The sequence below is a fragment of the Chaetodon trifascialis genome, chromosome 13 (assembly GCF_039877785.1).
Source record: "Chaetodon trifascialis isolate fChaTrf1 chromosome 13, fChaTrf1.hap1, whole genome shotgun sequence".
NCBI lineage: Eukaryota > Metazoa > Chordata > Actinopteri > Chaetodontiformes > Chaetodontidae > Chaetodon > Chaetodon trifascialis.
In genome coordinates, this window is record NC_092068.1 from 831,047 (window position 1) to 843,079 (window position 12,033).

The following is a 12,033-nucleotide window of genomic DNA, read 5'->3' on the forward strand; positions in this document are numbered from 1 at the left end:
CATACTGTTCAGTTCGCCAGCCTCTCTGGCCTTCAGCTCCTATCCCAGACCTATCCACAAGGTTCCACATGGTCCACCATTTGCCTCTTTAGTGGACTTTGGATTCCTGCTTGCTCTTTATTGGATTTGTTTGCTGGTGTCCATCGGATTTGTTTGCTTTCGGTGTCCTGCTGAGGTTGACATTGGTTTGGAGGCAACAGACAGGACTTTGACAACCTGAAGGACCATTTGGTTGCTGTCAGTGAGGTTGACATGTCCAACAGAGTAGTTGTTGAGTGTCACGGCAGGAAAGATAGCAATGGCCATTGTTGGTCTGGTGTAGGCAACCTGTATATCAGAGTGGTTAGGGAGCAATGGAGAGAGAATGGACCCACTTACTAGGATTTTCCTAATTCAAAATCTTGGAACATGGTACTGATAATTCAGACTTGGGAATCAGTACATCTCTCTAGTGTTGTTCTTCGTAATGACGTAGGTGAACCGAGAGCATAGCTCCATTAGAGCAGTGGCTTCTATGGAAAAGCCTAGATCAAAAGAGAGGGGGAACATTGGAAAGCTGTGCGACTTTCTAAACAATAATAGTTTATTTGAGGATTTCCAGTCAGGATTTAGAGTGCATCATAGCACAGAGACAGCACTGGTTAAAGTTACAAATGACCTTCTAATTGCATCTGATAAAGGATTTGTCTCTGTACTAGTCTTACTGGATCTTAGTGCTGCATTTGACACCATTGACCATGGCATCCTATTGCAGACATTGGAACATTTCATTGGCATTAAGGGAACTGCGCTAAGCTGGTTTAAATCCTACTTGTCAGATCGCTCTCAGTTTGTACGCGTTAATGACGACTCCTCTGTGCTCACTAAAGTCAGCTATGGAGTTCCGCAGGGTTCTGTGCTTGGACCAATTCTATTCACCTTATATATGCTTCCTTTAGGTAAGATTATCAGGAAGCACTCAATAAATTTTCATTGCTATGCAGATGATACCCAGCTATATTTATCAATGAAACCGGAAGAAACCAGTCAGTTAACTAGACTACAAGCATGTCTTCATGACATAAAGACCTGGATGACCTGCAATTTTCTGATGCTAAACTCGGACAAAACTGAAGTTATAGTAGTAGGCCCTAAACATCTTAGAAAGTCACTTTCTGATGACATAGCAGTTATGGATGGCATTGCACTGGCCTCCAGCACCACTGTAAAGAATCTGGGAGTTATCTTTGACCAAGACATGTCCTTTCACTCCCATGTAAAACAAATTTCAAGGACTGCCTTTTTTCACCTACGTAATATCGCAAAAATCAGGCATATTTTGTCTCAAAATGATGCAGAAAAATTAGTCCATGCATTCGTAACTTCCAGGCTGGATTATTGCAATTCTTTACTATCAGGCTGCCCAAATTCGTTGCTGAATATTCTCCAGTTGCTCCAGAACGCTGCAGCACGTGTTCTGACAAAAACCAGGAAGCGAGATCATATTTCTCCAATACTCGCCACTTTGCACTGGCTCCCTGTAAAGTTTAGAATAGAGTTTAAAATTCTCCTCCTTACTTACAAAGCCATAAATGGCCAGGCCCCTTCTTATCTTAAAGAGCTCATAGTACCTTATTGCCCTACTCGAAAACTGCGTTCCCAGAATGCAGGTCTACTTATGGTTCCTAAAGTCTCAAAAAGCAGAACAGGAGTCAGAGCATTTAGCTATCAAGCTCCTCTCCTGTGGAACCATCTTCCAGTCTTTGTCCGGGAGGCAGACACTGTCTCTACATTTAAGAGTAGGCTTAAAACTTTCCTTTTTGATAAAGCTTATAGTTAGGGCTGGCTCAGGCTTGTCCTGGACCAGCCCCTAGTTATGCTGCTATAGGATTAGACTGTCGGGGGACATCCAAAGATACAGCGAGCTCCTCTGTCCTTCTGTCCCTCTCCATCCGCACGCTCTCATGTCCTACCACGGCGTGTTACTAACTTAGCTCCTTCCCTGGAGTCTCTGTGCTTTGTCGTCTTGCAGGTTCCCATGGACAGTGGCTGAATCTGGATTGTGGATTTCAGCTGTGTCTCCTGCCTTGGCCCTGCCTGACATCCACTGCAACTGCTACTGCTATTATTACATCCACTGTCACTGTTACTGTGACTGCATGTCTGTCTCTCTGTCTCTGTCTCTCTCTCTCTCTCTCTCTGACTGCATTTCTGTCTGTCTGTCTGTCTGTCTGTCTGTCTGTCTGTCTGTCTGTCTGTCTCACTCTCCCTCTCTTGCTCTTCCTCTCTCACCCAACCGGTCGAGGCAGATGGCCGCCCACCCAGAGTCTGGTTCTGCTCGAGGTTTCTGCCTGTTAAAAGGAAGTTTTTCCTCGCCACTGTCGCCAAGTGCTTGCTCATGGGGGAATTGTTGGTTTCTTTGTAGATAAAAGAGCTTGGTCTGTACCAGCTCTATATGGAAAGTGTCCTGAGACAACTTCTGTTGTGATTTGGCGCTATACAAATAAAATTGAAATTGAAAATTGAATTGAAAAGTGCCTGTGAATACTTAAAGCATATGGGGTAGCATGTTCCTGCGTATGGGCACATTCTCTGAGCTGTGATGTTCGTTGGCTACCTGGCAGGCTTCAGGAATTGTTAGTCCTAAATTCATGTTTTGTGGGTAAGAGCAGGTGGTTTCACCTCAAACTCTAGTGAGTGACCATAACAAGTTACTGATGCTGTCCAGCTAGGCACCAAATCTGACAAGGACAACACTGCTGATGTAGGTCGATTTCAATTGCAACTTAAGAGCACAGACACCAACAGTGGTCACTGTGATCTATGGTAGGGGATCTCGGGGGAAATGGAAAGATTCAATCACAAGCTGTAGACTAGGACTGACTTGTGATAGATACAAACTAGATCCAAGATGGTGCCGTGGACAGCTGCCTCGGTGTGTTGGTGTGCATTGTTTTGTTTTGCTTTGTGTTTTAACTCTGTTTTTTGCTCTTCATCCTGCTGACATATGACTGCACAACAACCTACAGCACCAATCACATAGTGAAGTTTGCGGACAAGGATAAGGGTGACGAGACTCACTACAGGAAGGAGGTCAACCTTCTGACCACGTGGTGCAGAAACAACAACCTCCTGCTGAATGTCAGCAAGACCAAGGAGATTGTTGTCGACTTCCAGAGAGGCACATCTAACACCCGCCACTGACTATCGATGGTGCTGCTGTGGAGAGAGTGAGCAGCACCAAATTCCTCGGGGTGCACATCAGTGAGGACCTCTCCTGGCCCACCAACACCACATCACTGGCGAAGAAAGCCCAGCGGTGCACAGCGGTGCAAGTGCTCCACCAACCCGAAGAAAGCCCAGCGGTGCACAGCGGTGCAAGTGCTCCACCAACCCGAAAAGGAGGCACCGTTTCGGGGCAGATGGACTGCACCTGAACAGATCCGGCAGCCGTCTGTTGTCCACTGATTTGACATATGGCATCGAGCATGCACACACACCTCCATCGTCCACCTCTCCTCGCTGTAAACCTGCAACTACTGACCAGCCCATCAGTGATTGATGTCCCCCAGGTTCAAATCACGATTATTTTAGTTGCACCTTTAACAGTGATAGCCGCATTACAGGACTGGGACCCACAGACTTCTCCAACAATTCTTCTATCCCTGTCATTATTACCACCAGAGAACACATGAAATATCACAACAAAGAAATTCCCTCTATGCATAATCTCAATAACTTGAAATATCTAAATATATGTGACCCCCTGCTGTTCCTCCCCAAACATCGCAAAAGTATTTCATATTCTATTAGAAATGGTAGGAGAGGAGGAGGGACAGCCACAATTCTTTTAGCAGCACATGGTTTTAAGAACATTTTATTTGGTGAATAGGTGCCTTTTGAATATCATTATTTTCTTTTTAGCGGCCCTCCCACACTATATTTGTGGACTGTACTATATTATCTACAGACCATCCAAATGATGCATCTCTTTTATCACAGAATTCTCAGAACTCCTCTCGATTATCCATGCTAAATATAACAGGATTATTATTTTAGGTGATTTTAATATTTATGTGGATAATAAATCAGACTCTTTGAGCTTAGATTTTTTAAACTTAATTAACTGCATGAATTTTATCCAACATGTTACACAGCCCACCCACAACAGAGGACATGTATTAGACTTGGTCATAACACATGGCCTGTCAGTACACGTTTCCTCCATTGTGGATGTGGGCTTATCAGATCATTTTTGTGTCTTTTTTAAGGTAAATGATTTTAAGCAACAGGAAATTACAGAAGATACTGTAAGGAAACAATATCTTACATCTGAAGTGGCTGCAAGTTTTATTGATACTTTATGTGATATTCCCCCAGAGATTTTATCTTCTTCTTGTGATTTTATTGTTGATCATTTTAACAGTAGACTCAAGTCAGCATTTGACATAATGGCACTAGTAAAACTTAAAAAGATTAAAACAAACTCAAAACCTCCCTGGAGAAACAGGGACATAATAAAATTGAAGAGAAACTGCAGAATAGCAGAGAGAAAATGGAGGAAAAACAAACTAACAGTTCATTTTCACATTTTTCAGGAACAGTTGACCATCTACAACAATTCATCAGAATCTGCGCTTTTAAGTGAGGAAACACTGCAGAGAATTGTCCTGGTGGATACTGACATGCTTGAGAAAGTTATCTCCCAGTTAAGTTCAGCAACCTGTCTTTTAGACCCCATTCCAACATAATTTTTTTAAAGACGTTTATAGTTTTTTAAAAAATGATCTGCTGACTATCATTAATCATTCACTACAGACTGCCGTTTTCCCCACTGCTTTTAAGACAGCCATAGTAAAACCTCTCTTGAAGAAGAACAATCTGGACAAATCAGTACCAGAGAACTATCAACCAGTTTCCAACTTGCCATTTTAAGTAAGATCCTAGAAAAACTTGTTTTTAACCAATTAGATGATTTTATGACCTCAACAGATGCTGCTGAAATATATCAATCTGGTTTTAGAAAATATCACAGCACGGAGACAGCACTAGTGAAAATTGTCAATGACATCAGGTCAAACATGGAAACAAAAATGCTGTCTGTCTTGGTGCTTTAAGATTTGAGTGCAGCGTTTGCAACAGTAGATCATACCATTCTTTTAAACAGACTACGAAATCTAATTGGCATTTCTGGTACTGTTTTTAACTGGTTCAAATCATATCTTACTGACAGGAAATTCTATGTCAGCATGGGTGAACACACATCTAGTTTTTATCATATGAAATGTGGTGTTCCCCAGGGATTAATTTTAGGTCCAACCCTTTATAACATATACATGCTATCACTTGGAAATGGCGGCACGGCATCAACTTTCACAGCTATGCAGATGACACACAACTTTACATCACCGTGTCTCCTGATGACAAAGGACCACTTGATGTCCTTTTTAACTGTATTTCAGACATTAAATCTTGGATGGCAGAGAACTTTCTACAGCTCAACCAGGACAAAACTCAGGTTTTAATTATTGGTACAGGAGACCAGAGAGGGAAACTGGCTAGCAAACTACAAGCTGTCTCTTTTAGCCCATGTCAACAAGTCACAAATCTTGGTGTAATATTTGATGCAGAACTGAATTTTGAGGCTCATATAAAGGATGTCACAAGAAAGGCATTTTTATCATTTAAAAAACATTGCCAAAGTACGCCAGTTTTTCTCTCAAGCCAATGCAGAGACACTTATTCATGCTTTTATTACCTGCAGGATTGATTACTGCAATGCTCTTCTTTCTGGTCTCCCTAAAAAGAACATTTTACAATTACAATTACTTCAAAACTCAGCCCCTCGAATGCTGACGAAGACCAGAAAGAGAGCTCACATTACACCGATTTTAAAGTCTCTGCATTGGCTTCCTGTGTGTTTTAGAATTGATTTTAAAATTCTTTCATTGGTTTATAAAGCTCTTAATGGTCTTGCTCCATCTTATTTATCTAACTTGCTTTTACCATATGAACCCAGCAGAGCCCTCAGGTCTTCTAGAAGTGGCCTTTTAACAGTACCCAAAGTTAGAACCAAAACATACGGTGAGGCATCTTTTTATTACTACGCCCCTCGTTTATGGAATAGCCTGCCTGAAGATCTGAGGGCAACATGTAATATTGGTACTTTTAAAAGCAAACTTAAGACCTACCTTTTTAGTCAGGCTTTTAACTAAATTTTTAATTGTATCAATTTTAGGTATTTTATTTCACTTTATTTATTGTATTCTGTTTTATATGTGTGTATGTATATATGTGTGTATATGTATGTGTATGTATGTGTATTTTTTTCTTATTTTTGTTCAACTTTATTTATTTATTTTATTTTTATTGTTTTATTGCTTTAATATTTTAGATTTTTCTCCCGTGTTTCCTCATTTAATTTCTTTATAATACAGGACGGCGTTTCCTCTATGTATGTCATGATGTAACCTGAGTGTTGATTGTGTGAGTTTCTGATCTTATGTGTGTGTGTGTGTGTGTGTGTGTGTGTGTGTGTGTGTGTGTGTGTGTGTGTGTGTGTGTGTGTGTGTATGTTTATCTTTGACTGTAAAGCACTTTGTGCTACATTTTCTTACGTATGAAAAGTGCTATACAAATAAAATTATTATTATTATTATTAAATATACTCTTATATGTGTTATATGTGTGTGCTAATCATTTTACTTTGGACTGCTCTGAGGGCCAATAGAAAGCAAGACTCACTTAAAAACAGATGCTCAAGGGTGGATCGATTCCGACTTAAAACTCAAAACATTTTTACTGTTTTGGGGGGGTATTTTTTTGCTGGTTAGCCTGTTGAATTTGGCATGTTGCATGACTGATGTTTTAACATGTATTAAAAAAAATAGGTACTAGGTATCAAATTACTGTCAGTATGCAAGCACATTCATGGTCATGCTCTATCAACTGAGTCCTTCTATTTCTAATTCCTCTGAAAGGGGTGTCAGCAAGATTTAGAGTGTGTCTATAAGTGTGTGATGAGTCTGTAGTGAGAGAAAGAGTTGACACCTTAGTGATGATTTCAGTTCTTTTGATGTTACTTTCTCTGGGAAAGCAAACAGTCAATATCAATCAGAGGTGAGGTTTCCTTCTCTTTCACTGTAGAATGAAACTCATTTTTATTCTGTAGAGATTTTGATCACCATTTGCTTTGCTTGCTGCTGGTCTTTCCTGGAACTGGATGATTCCTCCACTCCATTTGTGTTATAGTTTTGTTATGAGGGGATTAACTGAAGATCCTTGGATCAATAAACAACTAAATGTACCATCAGCAGTTCAAGGGCAGGCCAACAATGCTGAACTGCGTCCGTTACACAATACTTGAGTAAATGTACCAAAATTTAGAATAAAATGTGTAAAAATGTAACAGAGATTCTTCTTTTTTTTTTTAATGCTATGCATATAGGTTCCAGATCCTGGTTACTGGTCTAATTGGTAACGCCGCTGAAAAAAAAAAATTGGTCAACCCCAACAGGCTATCATCAAAATTCACAAATATAAAAAGTAGACGGGTTACATTTGAAAGGCTGTCTTTTAGCATTACATTTCATCAAAAGCAGGTGATCACATATTGTAATGGCATATATCATGCCGAGTGTCAAGGACTTGTTGTGAACCAATATCTTAGATATAGAAGTGTATTATCCATGTGACAGGCAATATAAGGCCATCAAAAATCACTGTTAAAATGTATCTTTCATATATACTGCAACATATGTTTTTTACCTTCATCTTCAGATTCCTCGTCGATGTTGGTCACCAGGTGTTCCTCCTCAAAGTTCACCTCCACATTACCAGAATCAATCTGTTCAGTCCTCTCACTGTTCTTCTTCCTGGAAGCAGATTATCTCATTCATTACTGAAAAACTAAAACTATGGAAGTCCTAGGTGATAAGGAAATGATCAACATAAACACCACCACAAAAAGCAGAGGTTTGAATATATTAATTAATAATTAATTGTAATAAATATTAATTGTAAGCAGACATATTTCAGGAAAATTGTGAGTTTTCGCTTCATTGAGAGTCAGAAGTCAGCATTTTGGATAAGACTAGTAATAGGGTATATTTTCTTTTAAAGGAAATAAATAAATCTACTGATAATTAACTAGCAATTTATTGTTATTATTAAAATAAAAAAGCATTTCAAATATCATGATTAATGGATGTTACCATTGTCAGCCAAATTATTTTGACAGTGATTAGGTAAATATTGCCTTAGATAAAAAGGAGATGTTTAACTGATCTGCAGCATAATCAGCTATGCTTTTGACATCTCTGCATTTTTCTCTCAATTTTCCATAGATGGAGTACCATCAAGAGCTCCCTGTTTTCTATAAAGACAGAGCGAAATACAAAAAAACAAAAACGTTTTCCTAGTTGTATTCAAAAAGTTTTTGATGGGATATGAGTAGTCAGAGTATGTAGTTCGTGTTACTTGCGTATAGGTGTAACATGCTCCAGGTCCGTGATTCTCATGAAAGGTTTGTGGAAATAGTGCAGCTGCAGAATACAGGCCAGCAGGAAGAAGCCAGGGATCAGAATACTGGTGAACAGTTCGGACAGAGCAAATGTCTCCAGACCAATTGCTGCCAGCCTGAGGACAGAGGGGTTCAATTATTCATTCATTATTTAAGTATTGTTCTTATTCTTAAATGAACATGTTTAATTAGCACATGACAAATCTGGACAGTGGAAGGAACACAGGGTTAATAAGGACCCTGCATTTTATTTTGTCCTGAGCCCTGTACCTGTAACATGGACCTAATTACCACCATTTACCTAAAACAGGCTGTGTAGTGATGCTTGGGATACTTTGGAGTAAGTAATAAGCAAGTAAATAGTTCTTTAGTCAAGGGTAATGCTTTAAATATTATAGAATTCTATATTTAAAGCATTAACCCTGGCTAAAGGACTACTTTTCAGTATTTGTGAAGATTAACATGTTAAAAATAAAATGAAACACTGATGTAATGATTGTTTTTGTTTTTACTGTTCATTACTTCCTATTATTAGGTCCTATTTGACCTACACCACAATTTCATATATTTATATAAATATTTACAGAATATCCTTATCCTTATCTTCTGATTACCAGTAGCAGCTAATCAAAAATGTAAAATTTACTGCTTTTTACAATGGGAGAAAATTAATATTGAGCAGAATTAATTTCAAGTTATTGTTGATTCAGCCATCCAACACAGCTCAGGTTTCTCATGTGGCCCCTTGTAAAAATGAATTGCCCACCCCTGCACAACTCAAGCGTTTGTAAAAGAATGTACTGTTCTTCTGTGAAACCAGTGAAGTTTCTCCAGTATCCAGGGAAGTCTTCAAACTGGTAAGTGTAGATGCAGATCAGCACCAGCATGGTGTAGGCCACAACAAGCCACCAGAAGAGGTTCAACAGTCGCCTCCACAGAGAATAATACACCTGAGAAATATCATTGAAAGAGATTTTTGGAATTAACATTTAATTTGAAATATATGTGCAATTAACTAACAAATAACAGTATGAATAGGAACCTGAGAAACTACATTTTGGTTCCGCAAAAATATTTTTCTGAGGTGACAATTATGTATCTGATGAGCCATGTAAATGTGCCTTGAACCTCCTTTAAAATGAGTACAGTGAACCCAAATCAATGGTCTGTAGGCCTATTTTTACCTGATAGAGACAGAGGCAGATCAGGAACAGCAGCATGTAGATGATCTTGTATCCAACGAGCTTTCCAGCAAAGGAGACCACGATGAACATCCCTCCACACACATAGATCCAGTATTTGGCATAACAGCTCATCACCAGGCCTCCAAGAACCTTCAGCACTGATTCATCACCACCTCCCTCTTCTGACACGGATGAGAAGTTAACGAGGAGAGGGAGAGGGGTTTGATGTTGACACTAAAAATCCTAAGAAAAGGTCACTAGAAAGCTACTGTACATGGTAAGAGAATGTAAGGACTGTAAAACAGGGATAGACAAACATGCAGACGAGTATCTGACTGATTTCATCCATTACTTGCATTGTTGTCTAGGAGATTTTACTCAGTTTGGAATTTAACTTTTACTTAGGAACCTAAATTACAAAATACTGATGATATTACATTCTAAATTATACCCGTTTGCTGAGTATAAGCCCTGCCCTTTGTTTGAGGCCCTGCCCCTTGTTCCCCTATTTGCGTATATGGACAGCTGCAGAGCAGAGCTTATGTGTGTACCAAGGGTGGGGCCTCGTGTTGTGACAGCCCTGTCACAAGTGATAGACCCCATACCTCTCCCCTTTCATAAACCACTAGGCACCTTTCAAAATGTGTGTGAGTGTGTTTAAAAGATGTCTGACCTCCTGTAGTGACTTCCTGTAGTGGTGTGGCCATTTTCCTCTTCTTGCTGAAGTTTTCTTTCACTGACTGACGTACCAACAGCCAGAAGGTGAACGTGAACAGAAGCTGGAGAGAAAAAGAGATGGGAAAACACTGAGAGCAATAATTCAGCTCCCCAGGTTTCTGAAAAGCTAACAGAGATGTCTCTGACCAGAAAAACGACCCATCTTCTTTTGGGCTTACATAACCTACAGAAAATTTCAATTTTGTAACCATGATTGAATGATGTTGCCCTGCAAGACATGTTTTGTGCATGTCTGGAAAGCTATAGAGAACAGAGCATTTTGTGTTGGAATATCCTTAAAGAGAACACACTTTTGCAACTGCACTCTGTAAATATTAATTATATATGTGGGAAAACATTAGTTAAATAGGTCAATGTCAAGGCAACAAAATATCAGTATCTGAATTTATAACATTAACATCCCTCTTGTCTCATCATTTCGTCTAATCTCAAATTTCCACTAGAAAGTTTACATGAATGTTTCCATGAGTTTAGCGCCAGTACTGGTGCTGTGGGAAGGAATATGTATTGCATTTGGCTGTGATATTCATGTAGTCTGGCACAGCCAAGACTTATGATATTTTGCAAACAAGTGACAGGCTATACCAACTGAGCTCATGCCTAATTGTGCTGAGATAAGCCATACTGCAGGTATATCTAGTTTGTTCATTCAACTTCAAGGACAAGTTTAACATTATAATCATGTCATCCAGTATCTTACCATAGCTCCCAGTCTTAGACAGGGGTACTGGGCTCTGTCCAGTCCCAGCTGTCTGAGGCTCATGGTTCCCACAGTGGTGGGTAGCTCAGGCTGCAGCTCCATGGCCCAGATATACTGCAGACAGCATAGAGCCAGGCCATACAGCAGGATGAATGGAGAACACAGTGTGGCTGCATGCCGTCTGCAAAAAAAAACAGCTAACTGAATTCAGGTCAAAACCCTGAAACAACACATTAGTGTATGTTTAATGGTTAAGCAACATTAGACAGGCCTCTTCACTGTCTAATTTTAACTCCTCTTAAAACGCACATTTTTTCTTTGGCTTTTCACACCACTTAGGTTGTTGATTTTATGTGCACAGATATTTTATTATTTTATCTTCTTATCTCTAAAACCTTTTTATTTATTATGTTTTATTGTGTTTATTTTTACTGTACAGCACTTTGGAAACCTTTGTGTTTAAATTTTGCTTTATAAATAAAATGAATTGGATTGGATAATGCAATGGAAATCTATACAAATACAAACAGCATCTGTGGGAATTATTCAAAAGATAGAGCAAGAATCAATTAAAACTCATATTTAAAGATAGGTCGTAGTCAGTTTTCCAGTTTTTGCTGCAGGTGTTAACAGTACCTGCCACGCAGGATCCAGATAAGACAAGCCCACAGCAGCAGCACAAATGTCAGCCAGCTGTGGTATGTGATGCTCCAAACCTGACCAACATGGAAACAGCACATGAGAATCGGAACAATGCCAGTCTGTAACATCTATAATGTTATTTTGTCTTGGTATGCCATTACTTTAGGTACAGGAACTATCACCAAGAAACAAAGGTGCCAAAACCAGTGAGCAGTCATAAATAATTAAGTGTAGTTGTGTGAGTTGAATAAATAGGCTGAGATAGCAGA

At 39.4% G+C, this 12,033-nt stretch overlaps 1 protein-coding gene across 1 annotated transcript in view; it reads right to left on the reverse strand.

The window, feature by feature from the left end:
• The window catches only part of piezo1 (piezo type mechanosensitive ion channel component 1 (Er blood group)), a 308,724-nt gene that overhangs the window by 150,467 nt on the left and 146,224 nt on the right, over positions 1-12,033 (reverse strand). The window contains exons 11-17 of the mRNA XM_070977141.1: positions 11,759-11,838; positions 11,123-11,303; positions 10,358-10,463; positions 9,685-9,866; positions 9,302-9,450; positions 8,458-8,616; positions 7,747-7,853 (exon numbers count right to left, since the gene is read on the reverse strand). Coding sequence (XP_070833242.1) covers positions 7,747-7,853; positions 8,458-8,616; positions 9,302-9,450; positions 9,685-9,866; positions 10,358-10,463; positions 11,123-11,303; positions 11,759-11,838 — 964 coding nt within the window. The remainder of the gene's footprint in view (positions 1-7,746; positions 7,854-8,457; positions 8,617-9,301; positions 9,451-9,684; positions 9,867-10,357; positions 10,464-11,122; positions 11,304-11,758; positions 11,839-12,033) is intronic.